The 25,917-nt window shown below is 35.8% G+C and overlaps 2 protein-coding genes across 4 annotated transcripts; one reads left to right on the top strand and one right to left on the bottom strand.

Moving 5' to 3' along the window:
* The first annotated feature begins 7 nt into the window (after nucleotides 1-7).
* LOC125813359 (nuclear pore complex protein NUP98A) lies at nucleotides 8-14,384 on the top strand. Of its 3 annotated transcripts, none has more exons than XM_049492857.1 (13): nucleotides 8-147; nucleotides 1,193-1,262; nucleotides 1,645-1,917; nucleotides 3,643-4,167; nucleotides 5,939-6,163; nucleotides 6,239-6,870; nucleotides 7,621-7,702; nucleotides 7,789-7,834; nucleotides 8,563-8,701; nucleotides 8,922-9,038; nucleotides 9,152-9,329; nucleotides 11,809-11,868; nucleotides 13,525-14,384. In XM_049492857.1, exons 2-13 carry the CDS (start codon nucleotides 1,244-1,246, stop codon nucleotides 14,208-14,210), a joined length of 2,982 nt encoding a protein of 993 aa, XP_049348814.1. In that variant the 5' UTR covers nucleotides 8-147; nucleotides 1,193-1,243; the 3' UTR covers nucleotides 14,211-14,384. The 3 variants fall into 3 exon arrangements, with proteins under 3 accessions (XP_049348814.1, XP_049348813.1, XP_049348812.1); XM_049492856.1 differs by having other exon boundaries at nucleotides 7,621-7,705; nucleotides 13,528-14,384; XM_049492855.1 differs by having other exon boundaries at nucleotides 7,621-7,705.
* Nucleotides 14,385-14,843: 459 nt separating this feature from the next.
* LOC125813432 (uncharacterized) lies at nucleotides 14,844-19,545 on the bottom strand. Its single transcript, XM_049492937.1, has 10 exons — nucleotides 19,486-19,545; nucleotides 19,104-19,370; nucleotides 18,771-18,872; nucleotides 18,387-18,556; nucleotides 17,616-17,749; nucleotides 17,353-17,530; nucleotides 16,202-16,757; nucleotides 15,508-15,620; nucleotides 15,175-15,421; nucleotides 14,844-15,083 (listed from the first exon to the last, which is right to left on the bottom strand). Exons 1-10 carry the CDS (start codon nucleotides 19,543-19,545, stop codon nucleotides 14,862-14,864), a joined length of 2,049 nt encoding a protein of 682 aa, XP_049348894.1. The 3' UTR covers nucleotides 14,844-14,861.
* Between the last annotated feature and the right edge of the window lie 6,372 nt (nucleotides 19,546-25,917).

Below are 25,917 nucleotides of genomic sequence, written 5' to 3'. Positions count from 1 at the left end.
ACCGACCAAAACACACTCTTAACTCCGCCGAAGTTGCACAAACGCTAGCTTCCGGCGACCTTTTCAGGTGATATTTTTGCTGCTTTTAGATCGAAACCGAGCAACTAGTCGTCCGTCGGCTGGCAACACCTTCCCTGTACATCTCAGGTAGCGCCTTTAACCCTAGCTCTTACGATTTCGATTTCGATTCGGTTTCTCCATTACTTTATCAATTGATGTGATATTTTTAGAGGAACTTCCAAAGACACCAGAGATTTGAAATATAATGAGGCAACAATGACTTTAGTTTGCCGAATACAATTCGTAGCTACATGTTGAGCGAGAGAGGAGAGAGGCAGATTGTATTTGTTTATATGTAAAGTATATGTATCAATGACTTCATTTGTATATATGTAATTAGTATGTATGTGTATCAATAAATACAATTGTATTAACGAATACAATTTGTATCAGTGAATAAGTTGTATACAATTATATTAATTAATTTCCCCATATTTTTATGGCTGAGGCATATATATGTGGAAATCAATTTCTGTACATCCATTATCAAGCTATTGGTGACTTCATTCAACCAGGGACTTTTTAAAATGACGAGTAGCCAAATGGATGATAAGCATACAGTAACCTAAATAAGAATATCATGTTTGTTGCAACCTTTTCATTGATATTTTTGGGGATTATAGATTTAAATCGAGCATTTAGCAGTTGGTCATCAACACCTCCCCTTGGCATAGTAGGTAGAGCCTTAAGCTAGTTAGGTTTTTTATTCCGATTTTGATTCTGTTTCTCCTTTACCTTATCCACATTCCACCATAATGTATACAACGTTCTTGTATAGATAATTTGACATATTCAGGTTCTTTTTTGCCTTAATTGCGGGGAAAAAATCAGGTCCAGAATTGTACTTCTGCCCATAGATGCAGTGTTGTATTTAAGCACTGTTTTTTACATTGATTCACATGATGTTTTAAGGTTTACTATCTTAAAATGGATCTTCTTATTGTTTCCTTGTTTTATTCATTTCGCGGTATAATACATATACCTAGTGTATTGGATTTCTTTCATTCATAGAGGCATTATATGTAAGTGGAAAAAATATCTTTTACTTCCGTTTCGTTGAATTTGCTTTAGAAGTATATTTCTACTTCAACAACCAATTGAGAATGATCTCCGCGCTCTGTCCTTTTTGCAGCTTAACTTTGGACCCTCCAACAACTGCTGGGAAAGATTTGACTATTAAACCATGTTTGGGTCCACAAATGGTAAGTACTTGCAGCTGTCTGTCTCGACATCTTTTTTATACTTGAAATCTATCCCCCCCCACAACTTCTATTGAAGATAGTCTCATGACTCGTAGCTTTACTCATATTTTCGTTTAAAACTGGTACTCCTAACAAGAAATAAAGGATTAAGAAAGGACTTGCCCGTTCTTATTTTCAATAGCTGCTCTTTTCCGCGACGCCTCTATGCACCCTCTCATTTTTCCATTTATTTGCTTCATTTCATAGAAACAATGTTATTTCTTTTCGACTTGTGTTGTGTTTTTGAAATTTTCTCGTCTAAGATGCAATTGTTAGTATTCATTTTCCCTCTTATCTTATACAGTGAGGATGTTCACTGCTGACTGTTTTCTGTTTGTTTCAGCTTTCGGGCAGTCATCTTCTAGCCCATTTGGGTCACAATCAGTTTTCGGGCAGACAAGTAATAACCCATTTGCTCCCAAACCTTTTGGCAGTACAAATCCTTTTGGTTCTCAATCAAGTGGTTCCTTTTTTGGTAGCACTTCCACTGGAGTGTTTGGAACCCCCCAATCTTCTTCACCTCTGGGGTCTACATCAGTTTTTGGTGCATCATCCTCACCTGCATTTGGAGCTTCTACTACTCCAACTTTTGGCAGTTCATCATCAGCATTTGGGAGTAAGTAGTTGTCTCTACAAGCTTCCTTACATAATTGTATTTTATATATCTTTATTCAGAATGCAATCGATGCTTTGTCTCTACAAGCTTCCTTTCATAATTGTATTTTATGTATCTTTTTTCAGAATGCAATCAATGCTCTATTGTATTCTTTAGTATTGCTAACGCCAAATGTCTTAATACCATTCATCATGATTCTGGGTTCACATCTCAGTGGCCTGTAAGGTGGATAGTTAATGATTATTTATTATGCATGTTTCAATGACAATAGGGCTGGCTCACCATTATCCACTACCACCACTCACCCCCACAACCACCACTGCGACCAGACTGCCAATTACTACAATCAACTACTATCACTGTTAGACAATCACCACTATCCGCCACCATTATATATAAGACAGCCAACATAATCATTCGCAACCATCATTAGCTATCACTATCATCCACCGTCACCAACTATCACCATTAACCACCACTTCCTGCCACCACTAGCTCTTACCCTCAACACCTCCAGTAGCCAACACCATCCTTAAGTGACACCCACAACCACCACCACTAGCCAACACTACCACCAACCATCTTATGATTTTTTTTTTATTGATTTAGCGTTAGATTGATTTGGTATTTTATTAAATTTTATATTAACTTATTTTTAAATGTTTTTGTAAAATAAACAATCTTAATTATTTAGTGTTCAAGTCTTAATACAACAATAGAAAATGTAACAAACCCTGTATAATTTCATTCCCACAAGTGGATCTAAGGAGGGTAAAATGTATGTAGCCTTACCCCTACCTTTATGGTGTAGAGAGGTTGTTTTTGCTTGAACCTTGTCAACCCTCCTTCTTTATCGGGGCTTGGGACCATCAATGTAAGTGAGCTCACACAAGCGGAGTTATATTCAGATCTTAGTAGAACATCTTTTTGTTTGGTGTATTCAGATTCTGATGTCTTCGTCTTAATAAAAACAAATGCTAAGTACCAATGCCTGCATAAAGCTCAAGTGTATAATTTGTCTGTTCAAATGAACTGGTGTTGTAATTCTCTTACATGATTATTAATGATATTTCCTATTTAAACCTTGTACCTGGAAAATATTTTTTTGATTATGGAGAAAAATGCTGTTTCGAGCTTCAAAACATGGTAAATAGTGGGCGTGCACGTCTACCCTCCTTCACCTGTAGGCTTTGAATCAGAGGAGTATACAATGTGAATTTTAATGCTAATATTTTTTCCTGGAAAAAAACTGATTTACTTGTTGGGGAGATTATTGTGCTAATGCAATTTATATGTATTATTAGTGCTAATGCAATTTTTATGTAGGACACATCTTTTCTTTCTTAATGGGAAGAGTGATCTCTATCTAATATCTCTTTTTGCTTCATTCCTTGTAGTTCTTTCTTTTCATTTTTTTTCTGTTCTAGTATAACAGGGAATGCATGTTCTTTTAATTTTCTGAGGTCAATGAAAACCCTTTACTAATATTTTTGTGGTGTAAACCGTATGTTGTTTGCAATGTGCATTTTTCCAGCATTTCCCCTTCACTAATATTTTAGTGGCGTAAACTGTATGTTGTTTACAGTGTGCATTTTCCTTAGAGTGGGAATCAATTGACGTTATTTAAGTTATTGGTGTTATTTTGTTTTAATTGTGTTATAAACTCAATGTGAGTGGAACAGTATTTGTTTGTTCTTCAGTTCTGAAAGTGTGTTGATTGTGAAGGTTCATCTGTATTCGGGCAAAAGCCAGCTTTTGGCGGTTTTGGTTCAAGTAGTGCCCAAACAAGTCCATTCGGCAGCTCGTTTCAACAATCACAGCCGGCATTTGGGAGTGGTCTATTCGGCTCATCTACACCTTTTGGTACCTCAAGTCAACCTGCATTTGGTACTCCAAGTACCCCGACATTTGGTTCATCAACCACCCCTGCTTTTGGTGCCACGACGAGTACACCAGCATTTGGTACATCAAGTACTCCAGCCTTTGGTTCTACACCTAATCCTACCTTCGGCAATACAAGTAGCCCATTTGGTGTGACAAATCCTCCTGTTTTTGCATCTGGCACCCCGTCCTTTGGTACTACCACTGCTTCTGCCTTTGGTTCCACATCAACTCCTGCTTTTGGTACTCCGAGTGCTCCTTCGTTTAGTTTTGGATCCTCTCCTGCATTTGGCCAATCAACATCTGCTTTTGGCAGTAGCCCGTTTGGCACATCAACATCAGCTTTTGGTGCTCCAAGTTCTGCCTTTGGTAAGTTGTTTTTATATTCATGCAAGACAGACTGATAGTTTTGTTATTTCCTCGTCTTATATTATGTGATGCTTTCCATTTTAGTCTGTTCAAAAGAATTACTATCTTTCTATATTTCAGAACGATAACTTTAAACTATCCATTTTACTCTTAGGGTGTGTTTGGTATGAAGGAAAATGTTTTCCAATTTTCTCATGTTTGGTTGGGCTAAATGTTTTGGAAAATGTTTTCCAAATCAACTCATTTTCCTCAAATTTGAGGAAAATGACTTCCCTTCTAAACTTAAGGAAAACATTTTCCAAAACTCTCTTCCAACTTCAAATTACAATTATTTTTTTGTTTAAAAAATAAATTTATTTTGTTCCTACCCTCAAACCACCCCAACCAACACCCCCCCCCCCCAAAAAAAAAAATTAATTTTAAAGCTTGTTTTTAAATTCAATTTTTTTACCCCACCCTCACCCCCACCCCCTCCCAAAAAAATATTAAAAATTGTTTCTAAAAGATATTTCTAATTTCAATTTTTTATTTTTTTACCCCCCACCCACTACCCTCGCCTCCCCCCCCCCCCCATCAACCCCCTATCAGCCCCCAACCCCCTTCAAAAAGACAAAAATTTAAGTTTGTTTTTAAAAAAATATTTTCAACTTCAAATTTTTATTTTTTCATCCCGATCCTCGATCACCCACCCCCCTCTCCGGTCACTCCCCCACCCCCCAAAAAAAATTGAGTTTTTTCAAAAAACATATTTACAAATTCAAAATTTCATTTTTTCACCCTACCCTCAACCCCCCACCCACCTCCTACCCAGCCCCCACCCACCCACCTCTAACCCCCCCAAAAAAAATTTAAGTTTGTTTTTAAAAAATATTCTCAACTTCAAAATTTCATTTTTTCATCCTACCATTGACCCCCCCACCCACCCCCCCCACACAAAAAATTTAAGTTTGTTTTTAAAAAATATTTTTAATTTCAAAATTTCATTTTTTCACCCCTAGAACCTCCACCCACCCACCCCCTACCAGTCCCCCACTCCCCCTTCCTCAAAAAAAAATAAAAAATTTCAAGTTTGTTTTTAAAAAATATTTTCAATTTCAAAATTTCATTTTTTCATCCCTACCCTCGACCCCCACCCACCCACCCCCTACCAGCCCCCCCCCACCCCCAAAAAAAATATTTTAAGTTTGTTTTTCAAAAATAGTTTCAACTTTAAAATTTCAATTTTTCACCCCTACCCTCGACCCCCCCCCCCTTCACCCACCCCCTACCACCCCCCACCCCCCCAAAAAAATTTAAGTTTGTTTTTAAAAACTATTTTCAATTTCAAAAATTATTTTCTACTCTAGTAAAAATAAAAGATATTTCTCAAAAATATTTTTCATTCATAAATCAAACACAAAATCTTTTCCGAAAAATATTTTCTACTCACCAACCAAACATGAGAAAATAAGTCAAAAATCAACTTGTTTTCCAGGAAAACATTTTCTAGGAAAACATTTTCCGTGGAAAACATTTTCCTTCATACCAAACACACCCTAAATGAGATGATCTTGTAGCACACAAATATCTATGACTTGTTTTAAACTACAAGTCTCAAAAATGTCTCTTTTTTCTTGAACTCCCTGCCTATGTAAACATCACCACATAAATTTGTCTGGAGGGAGTATGTTTTTTGATATTATTTGTTTTTTCTCTAACTGTAAGGTTTGAAAATCAAAGTTAGTTTATCATATTATTCATCTCTGATACTTGGTCTCTTCATATGGTTTAGGAGCCCAAACTTCTGCGACATCTTTCGGAAACCCTAGTTTTGGACAATCTGCTGTTGGTGGTCAACGGGGCGGAACACGAGTTGCTGCTTACCAGGCAACACCTGATGCAGATAATCCCAGTGGTACCCAGCCTGCGAAACTAGAGTCTATTTCGGCCATGCCAGTTTACAAAGAAAAGAGTCACGAAGAACTTAGGTGGGAGGATTACCAGTTGGGAGACAAGGGTAAGTTTTAATGTAAATTATACTCTCGACATTAGTGATCTTTGCGGTGTTGATAATCTGAACCTCACATTACAGGAGGTCCTGCTCCTGCGGGTCAGTCAACTAGTGGAATGAATTTTGGAAGCTCAGCCTTCGCATCATCAACAACTTCCCCATTTGGCCAATCATCTGCAAATCCATTTACGTCCACTACATCTTCCAACCCTTTTGCCCCCAAACCATCCACATTCAGTACTTCAGGTTTTGGAGTCCCAACTACTCCGGCTTTTAATTCCTCTGCCTTTCCAAGCTCAAATACATCTAATCCTTTTGGCTCTACATCCTCCACTTCCCCTTCCTTATTTGGATCAACTTCAGCTTTTGGACAAAGTACAGCTCCCACCCTCTTTGGATCATCTAGTGCTTCGGGTTTTGGATCATCAACATCAATTTTTGGCTCCTCGCCAGCTCAGGCTACTGCTCCAGCATTTGGTCCTAGCTTAAGCTTTGGTAACACTCAATCATCTCCATTATTCCCATCAACTGCCCCTCCATTCGGACAGACGAGCTCGGCCTTTGGACAGACCGCATCATCTTTTGCCCAGACTACACCAGCTTTTGGTCAATCCAATTTGTTTAGTACACCTTCTACTGGCTTTGGTGGTAACTTGTTTTCAAGTGCACCACTGCTAAATACAAGCAGTACAATGGGATTTGGCCAAACAACAGTAAGTTAATCATAAATTGTATTCTATGTAATGTTCTTGTGTTGCTTCTTTAGGTTTCTCTATCTTTTGGTCCCATTGCATTCATGGTTATCAGATGATTTTCACAAATATTTGCTGTATGGATTTGTATGATGAACATGACTATCAGATAAAATCGCAAGGTTTAGTCATCAACTTTGGCTGTTTTGTCATCTTGGCTTAAGCTTCAGCAGTTAAGCTGTTACCTTTACAAGGATAGCACCCCTTGGTGCATTTTTTTTTTTGGGTAGAGGCGTGAGTCGTGACCTAAAGGCAGGGAGATGTGGGTAGTCACACTTTGGTCATTTGTGAAAGATAAAAGGTTTCTGTTAGCAAATAAAACTTGGAAGTGAGCATTGCACTCATGCTTGATTTGTGTTATTTAAGTAGGAAGTGGAGGAGTACATCACCTCATAAATCCACAGGTATTACAAGGCCATTCTTATATGGTTGCAAGGGTGTTCAACACCGGAAATTATTAAGACATTTGCAATCACGTCTGAGACAGCAAAACACCTAAATTTTTATGCATATATCTTCAATGCTCTATCATTTGGGTTGTCGTTATTTCTCTCGAGGTTGACTTGCTTAGTGTATCTGTTTGATCAATTTTTTGTTCCTTTTTCTTGCTGTAAAATTATATCATATGCTCGCTAAGTTATATGGAGCTCCACCCCCCCCCCCCTTTTATCTAGTTGTCTGCCTAATACATCCTTTCCTTTGGATTTGAAGCCCTCTCTATCGACTCCTTTTCAACTGACTCAGCCTTCTCAGAGTTCTACTTTTGGGTTCAATAACTTTGGTCAGACACAAGGAGGTAATTGAAATGTGAGAGTTTCTTTTATAGTTGGTGAGATTGGTGATGCGACTACTAAATCTGTCTCTTGTTCTAATTTACAGCTGCTGCAAGTGGTTTTGGTGGCACTCCCAGCCTTTTCAGTCAGCCGTATGTAACAGCTCTTTAAATGATCCTTAAAATTTCTTTTTACTATGTAAGCACATGCATATACAGCATCAGAGGAAGTTGTCATCTAGATTTGGTCTAAACTTATGAATATAGTCTTGATGTTTCTTACAGCCCCTTTTATCAGTTTACCTGTAGCGTTACTTCCATTTTGCCTGTACTGATCATATTTTCCTCCAATTCTGGAATTATGCAGTAATTTCCTTCAATATTTGTCAATTTCTTTCAATTGATCCCCACCCCCAAAAGAAGAATGCAGTAAAGGATTAAAGGGCAGCCTGTTATCTGACCCAGTATGACCTTAATAAGAGTTTATGTTATCAAGATGGCGGTACACATGAGCTGTGTGATTTCTTGAATAATAGACTGTCATGAGTACTGCCAGAGGACATGTTCATTTCTAGTTGTACATCTTGATCCTTTTATTTCAGTTTTCTGCCCATGTACTTCTCTTCTTTCATGATTATATGAACACCTGTAGCACTGTCAGAGGACATGTTCATTTCTTGAAGTGCATCTTGATCCTTTTATTTCAGTTTTCCGCCCATGTACTTCTCTTCTTTCATGATTATATGAACACCTGTAGCACTGTCAGAGGACATGTTCATTTCTTGAAGTGCATCTTGATCCTTTTATTCCAGTGTTTCGCCCATGTACTCCTCTTCTTTCATGATTATTTGTATGGAACTGATAAACACCTGTTGCTACAGGCCAGCTATCCAAAACTCAGTTGTCGCACAACCTGCAGTTGTTACTAATCCATTTGGAACTTTACCAGCGATGCCTCAGATGTCAATTGGTCGTACTGGCACTTCTTCTTCTATACAGTATGGGATTTCTAGTTTACCGGTAAGTGTGTATGACATGCCTTCTTTACTTTAAATGGGTTGTGGGGGGTGGGGAAGAGGCTACCTTCCTTGCATGGCTTCTCTATGATTTTCTTATTTTGGTTTGTGGATGAAATCAGCCCTTTTCGTTTCTACTCCACTTTTTCTTTTTATTATTAACATAAACAACAACAGATACATAATTTGGTGCTCTTGCATGTTTTTCACTTTATTGTTTACAGGTGGTTGACAAACCTGTTCCTGTCAGGATATCATCATTACTAACTTCTCGACACCTTTCTCAAAGACGGCTTAGGTTGCCAGCAAGGAAATATCATCCTAAAACTGAGGGGACTAAGGTGAAATGATGTTTTATTTATCTTAGACCTCTAAATACTCAATGAATCAACAGATCTAGTTTTAAGTGCAACACATTGACCGACTTTATGTGACTTATGTTGTTTCTTTGCAGGTACCGTTCTTTAGTGACGATGATGAAACACCAAGCACGCCTAAGGCAGATGCATTGTTTGTTCCCAGAGAGAACCCAAGAGCTTTAGTAATTCGTCCATTGGACCAGTGGCCTTCGAGAGGTGGTTTGGAGAAAGTATCCCCATCAAAGCACATGTCTTCCCCAGCGCATGAGAATGGTAGGTTATGGATTGTGTTTTACTTACTACATAGTTCTAAAGCCAACAATAATCCTCTCGTCGAAGACCTTAATGATAGATGCCGGCAGATGCCAGCGTCCATGCCACCTAGCCCAGCGCCTGGCGCCTGTCCCCAGGCGCCTAGCCCCCATCGCCATGCTACCAGAGTAGTTACCCAGTTTTCCTGCAAAATTATAGGGCAGTTACCAACCTGCTCTTAATCATATCCCTTAGATTGCAATAGCTCTACAGTTGAGGTTATGCTTGTGGTTGTCATTTGTGTTGATTTTGACCATCAACTGGTTAGTTTTGATCAGTCTTGACATTCTTAAGTTGGCGTCTTCACTCTATAAGGAGTGTATCTGTTGCAAGATAGCTTTAGCGTGTGGGAAGTTTCCACACACAACCCAAATTACACCCTAATACACAGTGGATACATGGTAGAGTCTCTCGATGATTCTGTTCATTTTGAGTCATCCATACCACTCGACCGAAGTTGCACTCCAATATACTATAGACACATTATTGTGATTTTGACTCATCAAGCATATTAGAAACATTATGTTTTATTTATATATTGCAATTTTCTGATTTTCTGCACTGGGTTAAATTGTATGTTGCTTTTGAACTGATAGGAACCCCAGTAACTTCTCCTCTTGGTGGTTGAAATAACCTTTCTACATGAAAGAACTTGGAATTTGAACCGTGGATTGCATGACTCCTCTTTTTGTGAATATTGTTTTTGGATTATAGCTGAATATTGCACTTCAAAATTTTGGATTTGCCTTCAATTATTAATGAGTATCAAATCAAAATACCTTTTAAAAAGATACTCCCTCCGTGCCAATTTAAGTGTTACTTCCCCTTTTGGTCTGTCCCAAAAAGAGTGCCTCTTCTATATTTAGTAAGTTTTCCAATTCCAACATTCTACATACTAAGTTTTAAGACCACAAGATTTAAAGGACTATACAAATTTAAATTTAAGACCGCGAGATTTCAAGGACTATACGCATCTTTAATTTAAGACTACAATATTCATTTTTAATTTAAGACTACAATATTCTAAGGTCTCCCTTTGTTTCGTTAAGTCTGTGCCTAGTCGAACTAAGATACTTAAATTGGGGTGGAGGGAGGATAGTTTTTTTAGGCTCCAGAAAGTTCATCTTTTTAATGGATTTGATTCTCTTTAATAATTGAAGGCACTTCCAGAAGTTTTGAAGTGCAATATTTAGTTATTTGATCATTTTATTTGGCCAAGTATACCTAGGCAGCCACTTAAACTTGGCCTGATTTGTCAGTTAGACACAACTTTGCCACTTTCTTCTGTTAGAAGTGCATAATTGAAGGCTGTTCTAACATAATTGAAGGCACATCCTGAAGTTTTGAAGTGTGATATTTAGTTATTTGATCATTTTATTTGGACCTAGTATACCTAGGTAGCCCCCTAAACTTGGCTTGATTTGTCAGCTACCCACTAACTTTGCCACTTTCTTATGTTAGAAGTGCATCTCCTAAGTACCTTATCGTGACATGGCAAAAAAAGTGAGTACATATTTTTTCTTTATAGTTGAGCCTAACAATTTGTTTCTTTGTCAATCGCCTTCTTTCCTTGGAAGAAGTCGCTGGAGAAAAAGAAAAAGAATCCAACGGCTGGCTTGGGGATAGGAATCTGAAATTAAAGAGGGGGGCCGGAACCCCCAACTTAAACACATAAAAATAATTTCTTCTTCACCCACAATTGATAGCTCAATGGTGATGAAGAAAAATTAGATCAAATCCGGACGAAGGAACCAGTGAATTGAACTGTCAACTTTCAATTCATTACTACTTGGGTAACAGGATGCAAAGGAGAACTTTAGGCCATGTAATCTATAAATAACCCTGGAGCTACCAAAATCAAGAATTCCTTTAACAAGCGACTATAGTAAGCAATCACAGAAATCTCAGACTTCCGCAAAATTCTAGAATGCTAAATAGGGAAATCTGTATAACTATTTAGCAAGGCATAAATTAGAACAAATTTAACCTTGCTTGGCACAACCAAATGTGATTCTAATTTTCGAATCATGTACTTCTTGCTTATAAGCCTCTCAATTTTACCTCCATCCTCGTCTTTCCCCATTGTAGAATTCAACGTTGCCTCTCTCTTTTCTAGCGTATGTGGGTTTTGGTGTTTCCCAATTTTTTTTTTATCTAATGTTGTGTTTTATTTTTCACACGACTTTTGTCTTAGTATGACACTCGATTTTGTGGACCTGTGTTTAGGAGACATTTTTGTACCTTTTAGCCTCTTATTTTTCTTAACAATTTTTTTGAAGAACTGGAAAGAATGGTACCTTTTTTGCTCGTGTTTATCATTTCTCTAATTAGTCTTAGTATGTACTATGTCAAGTCTTGCTTTCAGAACTATATTGATGCATAGTTGTTCGTGTTGTAATATTGTGGGTCTGTTTTGCTGAAGAATGCACTTCTTGTTCAGGTAAAACTGCTGAAGTTGTTTGTGCCCCAGTTAACAAGGGCAGTGCAAAAGATAAAAACAGTAAGTACTTGTTGATATCTTGTTGAAGTTCTCAATAAGCGAGAATGTTTCTGAGTGTACCAATTTGTCAAAATAATTTTGGTTATGAAAAAAATGATGTGAACATTTTTTGTTTTAATGCCAAGTTTATCAGTACTATATACTACAAACAAATTCAACACAGTAATATAATCCTACAAACAATCTAGGATATCTAGTTTTCATCAACAATTAAACTGATTGGAAGGAAAGGGATAAGTAGCATGGGAGAACTCCTGAAACAGTCCCCAGGGCTTTGGTTAAATGTGAGAGCACAACACATGATGTATGGATTAGGTACACGTCAGGAGTAGTAACCTGCTGCAGATTAAAAGTCAGGTATTTAAGTCAAGGGTAGAGGGGTAGGACTTTATCACACCAAGCTTGGAACCCTTCGCCAATTGGCCCTTGAAGATTTCTAGGTCATTAAATAAAAACTCCCCTCAGCTAGAGGATCTAATTTAATAGCTGGAACATTAACAGTGAAAATGGCCTCTGAAACAGCTAGGAAACAAATTATCAATCAGACCCTTGAGAGCCGCCACATATCTCTGCAACAATGGATGATAAGTACTATTTGCACATTCTTTTGAGCCCCTCCTCCCCCAAATCCATTCGTTCATCTCTGAATCCCAGTCTGGCTCTTCTTTTGTTGTTTACATTTTGGCGACATTTTTCCTGATTATGCAAAGTCTATTCTATATTCAAGTTCCATCTTTACCCGAGTTTCTAGCAGCACCTTCAAGATTAAAAAATTGTCTCTAATTTTTGAGTCTAGAAGTTGGCATCATGAAAATTATTAACTCCTTTCTGGGCAAGGCAGTAGATTCTCTTCCATGATCTGCACCAAGGTTAGGCTACTTTCTCAAGCATAGGAGGATTGAGCTCTTGATTGAAACTCCCAGCATCTTTTACTTCTATCCTCCTTGGCTCAATTTTATATCATATTAATTGGCCAAATACTCATAAGACCATCTGCACCTAAGAGAGTTTCCTACGTATGTATGATGGTTTTTAGTAGTTTTATCCTACATAGATTATAATGGTGAACATCCTTGAGATCCCCTTGTCAAATAATGCAACAACTTAGGATCCGAAAATTTTGAAATGGTCAATGAGGTGGGCTGAGATAAAAACACTAGGTGTCTTTCCATCTGTCTAAGCCTTTGGTGGACAGAGTTAACTTGGCATTTGTTGCTGGTGGAAGGTAGATGGAATTAGTCAAGGTGCGTCAAGTTGGCTCAGACACTATAGTTATCCAAAAAAATAAGAGATCCTAAAATTTTGAGTTGTTAAACTCGTCGGGTCATAATACATTTGCAATATAATTGAGTTGGTCCAATTCCAACAGTTAAACTGTAAACATGATGTCCTATTTTGCCAATTAGAAGAGCTTTTGATAACCAACCCCCAAAGAAGAAAAAAGGAAAAAGGAAAACTGGAACTAGCCCTTAGCTCTTTTCTGCTATCATGATAATAGCAGTTAATTGAATACAAGTTAGAAGCTTGTTATGACAGTATGACTTGTTAATATAAATGTTGCTTCTGCCTTACAATGTCGGTTACCCAGTTGTCACCAGAATCAAAATTCTGTTACAGTATGTGGCCTCATTCACTGTATTTCATCTTTTCCTGCAGAAGATCTGGTTGAGAATGGCTTTGATAAAGAGGGTCTCGATAGTACCAAACTGAACCAGAAACCTAATGGTCTCCACGAAGGGCAACATCTCCGAAAAGGAGGATCTTCCATTACCCTTACTGGCCATCGAGCTGGTGAGGCAGCAATTGTTTATGAACATGGGGCTGACATTGAGGCTCTGATGCCAAAGCTCTTACATTCCGATTATTACACAGAGCCACGGATTCAGGAATTGGCAGCCAAAGAAAGAGCTGAACCTGGGTTCTGTCGCCGTGTGAAGGATTTTGTGGTTGGAAGACATGGGTACGGTAGCATCAAGTTCATGGGGGAAACAGATGTTCGTCGTCTTGATCTTGAGTCTCTAATTCAGTTTAACAATCGGGAGGTGATAGTCTATATGGATGAAAGTAAGAAACCTCCTGTTGGCCAAGGTCTTAACAAGCCCGCTGAGGTGACACTTCTCAACATAAAATGTTTCGATAAGAAGACTGGACAACAGTATACAGAGGGTCCTAGAATCGAGAAATATAAAGAAATGCTTAAGAGGAAGGCAGGAGATCAAGGTGCTGAATTTGTGTCATATGATCCTGTTAAAGGAGAATGGAAGTTCAGGGTTCAGCATTTCAGCAAATATTGGCTTCATGAGGACAATGAAGATGAATGTGGCGAATATTCTGATGCCTAGCAGCAGCCGGCAAGAAGAAAATTAGACTAGCTTAATTTCTGGTATACAGGTACTTCATGTAAAGAACCCACTAGCACATTTGTGGAATATGGGTTGTGCAGTTTCCCTTTTTTTTCAGCTTTTGTTGTGGATTGCTGTTTTTCTCCGTTGTATTTGTTTGCTTTGGCTGGTCTTTTTTTTTTGTCATTACATCTGTTGTTTCACGAAGTGCAGTATTTTTCATTGCCCTCTTTTGTTAGATTGCAGATTTTGGTTTGAGGAAATCGAAGCTCATCTTTTTATATGCTTAATTTAGGTGTTATTCTGTGTTTGGCTTAGGGCAAAATGGTTCACTGGGCGGATTTGTCACCCTGGGGGTGGGGTGGGTTGGACATGTATTCAATGATCTAAATATATATGCTTATGTTAACAATGATAAAAATCTGAAACATGGAGATACCAAATTTCACTATATTTCTGACTTCAAATACAAGATGTTTGTAAACTCTTTACCATATTTTGATCAATTCTCACGACACTTCATGAAAATTGTTAAAAGTGATCAAACCAAAAGAACCAACAAACAAAAAGAAGTTTAAGGAACTTATCTCATATAAAATCTACATAAAACTGAAGGGATCTATATACATTCATGACTATGAAAACTTCCCATTATGAATCAACATATTTCCCCACAATTTCGACAGGGACGACAGGTATAGAGTCCCACCACTCCTTTATTCTCCGATTTACTTTCTCATTTTCCATGTATTTCCCAATCTTTGATGTCTGTACAAAGATGCACAACGTCAAAGCCATAACGATAAACTTGAACGGAACCACTGCTAATATCACTGAAGCAACAACCATTGCTGCCATTACTAAATCTGCATGCTGTAACCACATTTCAAAAATTAGTAAACGATCCGTCATGACAAAGTATAGGCAAAAAAAGGGGAAGAATTGTAGTGTTGTGTTGTGTTACCTTTGGAGCCTTTGAAACAAATATGGACCAGATTTTCAGTAGAACTATGTTCATGCTTTGAATCAAGTCGTAGACATTTCTTAGTCCATGTTGTGCTGACACTATGTTTTCCATCGTTGTATGATCAGATCCAGTGTAGATAACTATTTTACTTGCCTTATCTAGTACATCCCCTCTTCGTCTTGTCCATATCATCGTAGCAACTGTTCCCAACAAGAGAACTGCTATTGCTTTGCCAATCCACTCTCTGCATTCACGAACATCTATTAATGTCTTTTTTCGAGCTGTGGTTCATTTTGTTCAAATAATGTATTTAGGAATTAAGATACTTACATATATATAACTATGAGTGTCGTCAGGACAAAAATGGAGGTGCATAGAGGTCGTTCCCATGTTAATACCTCTTGAATATAAGGCATTAACCTCCCGAGCTGTTTGATAAGACCCTGATTAGTACAGAAAAGAAAGACGGTAATGTTAGGATATTTCGGAACAATACAGTAGCAGAGTATAAGCATGCTATTAAGAAGACGTCAATAAGTAAATCAACATGACTAAAATTTGTCCTCAACAGGCAAGTAACCACTCCAACTTTGAGTATAGACATGTAGACAGCTCAACTCGTCTCTGCCACATTGTCAGTTTCCAACTTTCAAAATGATCAACTAGACACCTCAAAATTTAATGTGCCATGTCAACGTCAGGTGTCCATGAGACACGGTGTGGACGAGTTAAGAGTGTTTATTTGTCCGTTGAGATCAAGCTGTCGTGTATAGATGAACACTTTCAAAGTTGGAGTGCTTACTTGTTAGTTCAAGCCGAGTTTAAGTGTCTACTTATGTATTATGCTTATTAAAAACTCTTCAATTCAGATTAAGTGATACAGAGTTCTAACAATTAGGGGAAGTCAAGCTTCTATACTGGCTATCTTTGTAATTTCTTACCTTTTTTCGCCTCTCCTAGCTTTGTAAATCTATAGGAGATATGATATGCATGCAATTACGTCGAATAACTCAGCAAGACTTACCATAAGAACCTGGACACTATTCCCCATACCTTCCCCTTTCAGCTCCTCAACAGTAGCTTTGGCCTTTTCAATCTCCTTTGCTTCCTCTCTCGCTTGATCGATAGCATTCCCCAATGACGAGACATTGTCAGTTTGTCCAGGGATGCGGTTGCTATCATCAATTTCTTTGACCACTTCGACTGGAACAGACATCGGGGAGATATTCAGGCTTCTCAAGATTGAGCTAGCACTACAAGGATGTCCAACGTCTAGTTTCTTCAGACTCTCAGCAAGCTCTTCAAGTACATAATCTCCTTTTGGTAACTCGTCTAGCAAATCGAAAATTAAGAAATTCTTGGGAACTGGTGGAGAGATCCTAAGCATTTCTCTAGCTGCATGAAGCCTTATAATTCCTAGTATTGTCCTCGCGTGCATCTCCCATGATCCTGAAGGTGAATCAACCTTAATCTTCTGTAGGAACCGATGCAAAAGTATAATCTCCTTTATAAGAGCAAGCCAATGGTCGCGCCTTGTTGAGCTTGTCATTTCTGGAAATTCCAAGAGAACAGCTTCTTCCCTAAATTATACAATGCCAAAAGTACTCATACTAGTGAACGATATCGTGCACAAACATGGTCCTTGAAGCCATATAATCGTATAAATTGTGAAATTCCACATGAACATGGTATATTACATGCAAAAATCATCCTTCAAACCAGCAATTCTTGAAGCCTTTTCATTTTTTCAAAAGAATCGTCCTTGAAGCATTTTAACTCATCCTTTCTACTTTGCCCAATCTCCTATAGATACCTATTTTCTGGGGGCCGGAGTGGAAGAAGGGGGATTCTCAAACGCGGAAAAGGATCCGATGAAATCCAAAAGAATTTAACGAGGAGTTGTCTGAGGTGAAAATCTCATGTACAGTTCTTTAGAGTGACACTTCTTAGACAAAATAGACGAAATGAAATGAAGAAGACTCCTATTTCAAGTCTTAAACGAAATGAGTGGACTGGAATCAGCAGTATTCTATTGATAGATAGTATGGTAGAAAGATTCATCTATTTCTTCTACCATACTATTTACCATTAGTTAGATTGTTTTATAAAGCAAGCGATAAATAATGCCGAAATACTTAGTCCTTAGGGAGAAGTGGAAGCTCAGAGAATACTTACAATTCAGAAGAACTATAAACTATAGCCTTGTCAAAGAGCGGAGCACCCCACGGACCTGTAGCAGCAGGTTTGATACTCTGCTCGAAATCTTCCGAAAGATTGAGCTTAAGAGCGTCTTTATAAGAAATGACTCCGGATTCCTCGAAGTACAGGGCATAGTTTGTTAGTGTCAGCCTACCTAGAAACAGAAGTACCGTTAACTATAATATCCTTAAAATACGAGGTCTCATAACAATGCGAAACTATAAGGAAGGAAAGAGTACCAGGCCAACTTGTCCCTCCAATATGGCGCACTATTCTTTGTGAACTTGCAGTCCCTTCTACGTGTATTATAAACTCGTCATCTCTCATTTCCACACCCGTTGGAGTTGCTTGTTTCTGCAAATGCTTTATGCACCTAAAGTCCAGTAGACACCGAAAATTGTCAACAAAAATAATGAGGCCTAGTGCAACATCTTTACTAAAGTTGAGAGGCAAGCCATTTTAGAAACAAGAAATTATCTGCTAGAAGAAAAATTCACCATTTTTCCCCCCGGTTTTCCCAATTTGCATCTGAAGAAACATCACCATCATACGACATTTTCCCCCTCTCTCCACCCCGCCAAATATACAAGAAAGAACTTAGGTGCATAACCTATATTCACTTGAAACCGAGATAAGTAACTCTTCTTGATGACAAGCAGGACCCTCAATGGCGGAGATGGGATTTTTAACAAGGGAGTTCAAAATCTGAAGAAGTAAACACGAACTAACCAAAGGAGGTCTGACATCTACTATATATACATAAAAAAAAATTAATCATGTATAATTAGTACTACGCTGAATGTATGCTGGCTCCGCCCCTGGGACCCTGAAGTACACATTTGATCTCAAATTCCATTTTCGGAATCCAGAATTTATACTTGGCTGCTACAACATTATTATACCAGTCGATTTAATTTTGTCGTTGATTCTGAGTCCATTCTTGCATTATAGCTCCATGAGAAATAATCTTCCAACTAATAGGAGGGAAAATAAGAGTTAAGAATAATTACTTTATAATCTCCTTCAAGAATATGTTATAAGCAGGAAAATGCAGTCGATTTTCTGTAGGTGCTGTGAGAGTCTCGAAAGTACATCTTCCGTTAACAAAATCACCTACTAAATTTACGAGTGTCGCCAGCCACAAGAAAGCATGCTCTCCAACACTAGGTTTATGATCAACCTGCCAATCCAATCACTTTGATCAGTTATTTGGAGAGTGAAATTCAGTGAAAGAAAACTAACAATCTTCGAACTTTCACCTACATCGTTATCATCTTAAGTCGTAACATAGTACTAATACATGCATAAACAACTTGTCCGATCTTCTGTTATCTTTTGAGTTACATAATATAACAAAACACAGTACTTCTAACTCAAGGATTCGGATTTCTTACAAGGAACGGCAAGAGATCCGAGTAGAACAAAGGGATGTCATCTTGTTCCTTAGTCATCTCAGCAACGACTTTTTTCTCTTCTTTTTCTTTCGCCAACGACTCCTGTATTGTTTACAAAAAATATGTAAACTACAATGTACATATCATATAAGGAACATAAAGCATGTCATCAATCTTCTAGGACACAGAAAAGTTCCTTCTAATATTTTTTCAAATTTTAGAACTTCCATTATACAATTAACAAAATAAACTCGCGTTGATTCAACAAAACAAATGATGGTGATTAAACTAGGAAGCATGAAAGACACGACGATTGTACATGAGAGAACATACTTCATGTGTCTCTTCTTCTGTTGAACTAGGTATTTCCCATGCCAGCATCATATCAAACATGAACCGGATAAAATCACCATTATCGATCATTTCTTGTAACTTATTACACATATCAGTGAGGGCCTTGGAGCAGCAAAACTCGACTAATTTCCTTGAATATCCCTCCATGTTAGGATCCCATCCAACCTCAAATTCATGCACTAGTTCATCCACAGTTGTGTCCAACTTCCTAACATGAAATGATCTATTAGTACTAATAACTTGTTGCTGATGATTCACATTATAAATGAAATGTGTATTCACAATTTTGTATGAAGCTTTGTAGATTCCAAAACAGAGTTTATGACAAAACTAGAATAATTTAGTAGCTCTACCAATTTACAAAATCCATAATATATGAAAACAACAGTTCTGTGCACAAAACATCCCACCTTGACCTCATCTCGGAATATATATATCTATGTAGAAATTAAGTGGTATTTGTATAAAATTAACATAACCCAATGAACAAATGATCTGGTCCATGGGCTCTTGGGCGGGTGCTTAAGGCCTTTTAGTGTTGTTGAGCCTGAGTTTGAATCTCACTGTTAACATGTCTTTTTTATATTTTGACTTCGCCCACTTTTAGAGCACCCGCAACCTTAAAATCCTAAATCCGCCACTAGACACACCCCAAAGGCGGAGCTAGGTGGGGGTTTATGGGTTCGGACGAATCCAGTAGCTTTTCCATAGGTCCTATATTTGTACTAGAAATTAACTGCCCACTTTCAAAGCACCCGCAACCTTAAAATCCTAAATCCGCCACTGGGCGCACCCTAGAGGCGGAGCTAGGTGAGGGTTCATGAATTCGGACGAATTAGTAGCTTTTTCCGTAGACCCTATAATATTTGTACTAGAAATTAATTAAATTTATATGTATATTAATTTGTTAACCCCTAACAAAATTTAGAACCCCAAACTCTTAATTTTGGTTGCGCCTCTGGCGCATCCCAAGAGATATGAAATAGACAGTTTACTCTAATACAAGCATTAATGACAATTTCTGCGACTCAAACCATAATATGAGTTACATCATAATCAAGCACCAAAAATATATTAATATAGCCTCAACTATGAATGTTCACTTATATCATGAATATATTTCCATTTGATAATATTTTAGAATATTTGACAATTGGCATATATAGTTCAATTTTTAATAAAAAAGTTCAAGTTTTATTTAGCAATTGAAGTAGAATGAGAGAACTAACTTGGCACATCTGCAAATAACATCGTTGGCAATAGTTGAAAGATGCTTCTTTTCCATGGACAAATATTATTATTAACTTCTATGCCTATTGAGTATCAGAAGGCTTTTTCTTTGGTTTATAAATTTAGAAATGTATTTTAATTTGTCGTTACACAACATTTCATTTTTCAAAAAATAGAAAAAAAAAATCATATGGATAAGAGGAAATAAGTGGAGATTATTATTGGTGACACGTGGTCAACATGCAAGGACCAAATCTCCACTCATCACGTTTAAACCGACGGAGAAGAATTACGATTTTGTGACCATTTTTTTTTCATTTATTTAAAAATGAAAGAAAACAAAACTTCTCCGCTTGAGCTAGAAATTTTATTAAGGGTGTTCAAAAATAATGGTATGTGACTGTCAAAACAATATAAAAAGATATTGTGCTATTTGGAGTTTGAACTGAAAACTCTTTCATTCAAATAGACACACATTATCACTACATCAAAGACATAATCCAACTTTAAATATATATTCTTTAAACGTAGAAATATATATATATATATATATATACATATAATTTTAAATGAAGGGTGTCCAGTTAAACGCACTTGCTTTTAGGTGAAAGTATAAATCTTTTTCTTATAAAAAGATTTTAAAATTTTAATAATAAAAAAAGTTATTTTATTAATTTTTCTATTTGTTGATAAATATTAATTATAGTACGTGCTTGCGCGTGATCTATATCAATAAGTATGATATATGCAATTCAAAACATAAGATTAATTGTGTATAGCATAAATAAGAAATTGAATTTTATTGGATATGATACATAGTATGTTAAGTAGCGTTACGCTACTATAAGTTGTGAATTGAATTTCTTAAAGATGATAATGTATGTATTCAATCGAGTCTCAACCTTCCAAAGATACTTTTGATTTGTACTCATATAAAATTAAGTTCTACAATTCACAAGAAATTAAAAGAAATTGAATCTTTGAGCAATTAATCAATGAGATTTTGTAAGGTGCTGAAAATGTTTCAGAATGAATACCAAGTTATTTAAGTAATTCAAAAATTATTGAACAACCAATTAAATAATATGATCCTCGGACAAATGTTGACCAACTCATACGTTTGGGTCTGGTTTGAAATGGAAAAAAATTTACGCTTTTCCTTTTGAACTAACGCGCGTCATTTAATAGGTTGTTAAGCACGTCCATGAAAAATTTTGAACAAAAAGTATACAAAAAATTCATGAATTATAACACACGAAAAAAAATTAAAAAATATTACTATTATCCATTTTGGGCCTCGTTTGAACTCGGAAAAAATCTACATTTGACCCTCCTAACCAAAACGCGTCATTTGATAGGTAGTCATGGATGCCCATGAAAAATTTCAGAAAAAAAGCACCAGACGCACATATCACACAAAATTCATGGATTATAACACATGAAAAAATGAAATAAGAAAATCTCTATTTACCGTTTCATGCCTCGTTTGTACTATTTTCCCCTCTGACCGTGCAATTTATAAGGTCGTCACGGCTCCCCACAGAAAATTTCAGCCAAAAAATCGTTAGACGCGCATATCACCCAAAATCTATGGACTATAACACACGAAAAGACGGATACATCTCTATTTTCCGTTCCGAATCTTGTTTGAACTCGGAAAAACTTATGTTTGCCTCTCCAAACTAATGAGCATCATTTAATAGGTCGCCACGAACGCCCACGAAAAATTTATGCAAAAAAAAACATCAAACGCACCTATCAAACAAAATCCAGACTATAACACACAAAAAAAGAGAAAAAACCTATTTTCTATTTCGAGTTTTTTTTTAACTCGATAAAACCTATGTTCCTCCCTCTAAACCAACACGCGCAATATAATAGGTCATCACAGTCACCCACGATATAATACAAAATCCATGGACTATAACACACACAAAAAAAAAGGAAAAAATTATTATTAACCATTCCGGGACTCGTTTGAACTCACAAAGATCTATGTTTTCCCCTTCAAACCAACGTGCATCATTTAATAGGTCGTCATGGATGACCACAAAAATATTCGATCAAAAAATCGCCGGGCGCACATATCACACAAAATTCATGAACTATAACACATAAAAAATGCAAAAAAACCTATTTCTCGTTCCAGGCCCCGTTTGAACTCAAAAAAACCAACATTTGCCCCTCCTAACCAATGTGTGACATTTAATAGATCGTCATGGACACCCATGAAAAAAATTCATCGAAAAAATCGTCGGGCGCACATATCACACAAAATTCATGGACTATATAACCCACGATAAAATGGAAAAATCCATATTTCCCGTTTCGGGATTCGTTTGAACTCGAAAAAATCTATGTTTGCCCTTCTTAACCTACGTGCGATACTTAATAGTTCGTCATGGATGCCCACAAAAAAAAATCGGCATAAAAACCTCTCGGCCCACATATCACTCAAAAGTCATGGACTATAACACACAAAAACACATAATTTTATTTTAAAACACTTTTAGAATAGTTTTGATAGTTTCTGTAACAATTGATTTTATTGAAAAAGTTTTAAAACTATAATCAATAAAAGAGATTTAAATATTTGTGTTGTTATGTAACGTACAATAATTTATATATATTTTATTTTAATCTTACAAAATATAACAAGAAATATTATACTTTTGGTGGAAAAAGAAAAACTTATTATTAAATTATGTTAATTACAATATTTTTTATAGAATTTATGAGAGTAAAATACATATAAAAACAATAAAGATAACAATCACAAGAAGAAATGTTAGGTAACACACCGTTACCCAACGGATTAATCTGTCCTTAGTTCTCATCCTTTCAAATAGTTCTGATCGTTTTCACTTTAATTTTGAGTATAGAACACTGTAAAAGATAAAATTGTTGTCCTATAGTACACTGTAAAAGATATAGTTATTGACTTTATTACTTTTATTGATTATAGATTTAAGATGGATGAACATATAAATTTTAAAATTGTTAGGTCGATTAAGAATGAAATATAAGTGCACCTAAAAAAAAACACTGACATGTTGTGTCTTAAAGATTACGTGCGAGAGATTTATATTTTTCTCTTTTTATCATATACTAGTATATGTGATGCGCGTTGCACCAATATACTGAAATGTAATTATTTTCTAATTTTAAAATAAATAATATGAATTATTATTGAGTAACAGAAGTGCATGTATAATTATATATAATATTTGATGCTAATAAAATTTCATCCTAATCTATGTAAAAAAAGATTTGTTCTTTCAAGACACAAAACATTATTATAACAACATATACTTTTCCTAATATAATGAAAATTAATAGTAGCTTATATAGCCCGTGTTGCATTAATATTTGTACTAGTTAATTAAATTTTAAATTCATAGATTAAATTACTAACTAATACCAATTTAGATTGTTTAAAATATTAGTTTTAAATAATTTAACAAAAACTTACATTTTTTTATATTGATTTGGATAACTACTATTTTTATAAATAAAGTGAAAATGGAGACCTAAGAAAGAGTTAAGTTTTTTTTTTTTGTTTGTAAAACCGTGTTTTTTAAGTCTTTGCGCTTTAATATTCATTTTCAAATTTCAAATTGATTTTAATAATTAATAAATTCTGACTATTATTTTTTGCACAATATGTGTTTTTAAAAGTTACAATCGTAAGCACACAATAAAAGATATTTGTATAAAATTAACATAGAGCACCCAATGAATAAATGATTTGATTGGTCCATTGACTCTTGGGTGGGTGCTTAAGGCTCTTTTAGTGTTGTTGAGCTGCCTGAGTTCAAATCACTGTTAATTTAAAATCCTAAATCCGCCACTGATGCACCCCAACTCCCAAGGGATATGAAATAAACAGTTTACATTAATATAAGTATTAATGACAATTTACGAGGCTCAAACCAGTCCATAATATGAGTGTACATCATAATCAAGCACTAGAAATAATTTTTGTTTAGTAATTAAATAATAAGTAAGTAATTCAACTGCGTAAGATATTTTTTAAAATTTTAAATTTTTCACATTCTGATAATTCAAGAGCTCGTTGACATCGGAATCACAAAGCAATCTTTAGTAAGATTTGCTCGGGATAAGCGCATTAATGTCATGTCTTTCAATTTTTGTGCCTAAAGCCATGTCTAATGTCTTTTGAAGTATTCTATCTTGATCCATTCAAAAACTATATGAAAAGTACGATAAATTGTAATTTTTTACATATCAATATGATGAAAAAATACATCGTAAAATGTTAGTCAAATTTTGTATTGTTTGACTTTAGAAAAAAAAAATCATGACAATTAAAAGATGACGAAGGAGGTAGCCTTTTGTGCATTGAGATATTATAAAACTTGAAAGTAAAATGACGTGGATTTGCGTAAGATTGTGCACGTTCACTTAAGGAAAGGAGTGAAGAATAAAGGAAATAAAATCTACCGTAATAGTTTTAGTCTAAGTGTTAAGAAAAGAAGTGAAGAATAAAGAAAATAAATTTACAGTAATAGTCTTAGTCTACGTGGAGATTATTTATTGATTTGGTAGTTTTGAGGTACGTGGAGATTTATTGGTTTTGTAGTTTTAGGACTCACACTTATTAATAGTGATTATGAGATGACCAAGTGATGATATATATTTCCATTTGAGAATATTTTAGAATATTTGACAATTGAAAAATATAGTTCAATTTTTTTTATAACGTCGTTAGCAATAGTTGAAAGATGCTTCGGCCATTAACTTCTATGGCTATTGAGTTTTAGATGACTTTTTTTTTTGGTTTAGAAATTTAGAAATGTATTTTAATTTATCGTTACGCAACATTTCATTTTTCGGAAATAGAAAAAAAAAATTCAAATGGATATGCAAGAACCAAACCTCTACTCATTGCATTTAGAAAGACGGAGAGGAATTAAGATATCGTGACCATTTATTTATTATATATAAAATATAAATGGAATAAATATGAGATTATGCGTACGGTTTTCTCAACGTTCTACCGAGGGTTTCGTAAAGATTTTACTAAAAAATCGACTAGAAATCATAGCACCAAAATATTTATGGGCTTATATACATGAAAAATTAAGAAAATCGTATAATTCTTTTAATTGGCCCCTAATTATCAAAAATATGTCGTTAATCATGATGTGATTATGCATACGGAGGGTTCTGTAAAGTCTTTGTGAAAAAATCGATCAGAAGTCATAACATCAAAATATTCATAGGCTTAAACACACACAAAAAATTAAAAAAATCTCCTAATTCCTATAAAGTGGCCTCTAAATGTAAAAAATATGTAGTAGATCATGGTGAAACTATATATATTGCTCTTTCGACTCCCTCGGAAAGTTTTATAAAAAAATTGTAAAAAAATGATCGAAAATCACAACACTAAAATATTCATAGGTTAATATCCACGAATTTTGTGTGATATGTGGTTTCGATAATTTTTTAACCTAAATCTTTTGTGGACGACTTTGACGACTAATTAAATGGCACACGTTGATTGGGAGCGGCAAACCTATTAAACTTAGGTTCAAAA

This window comes from Solanum verrucosum, unplaced genomic scaffold (genome assembly GCF_900185275.1).
Source record: "Solanum verrucosum unplaced genomic scaffold, falcon-dt-bn FXZP01000203.1, whole genome shotgun sequence".
In the NCBI taxonomy this organism is placed as follows: domain Eukaryota; kingdom Viridiplantae; phylum Streptophyta; class Magnoliopsida; order Solanales; family Solanaceae; genus Solanum; species Solanum verrucosum.
This window is presented reverse-complemented; position numbering and strand designations above follow the sequence as displayed.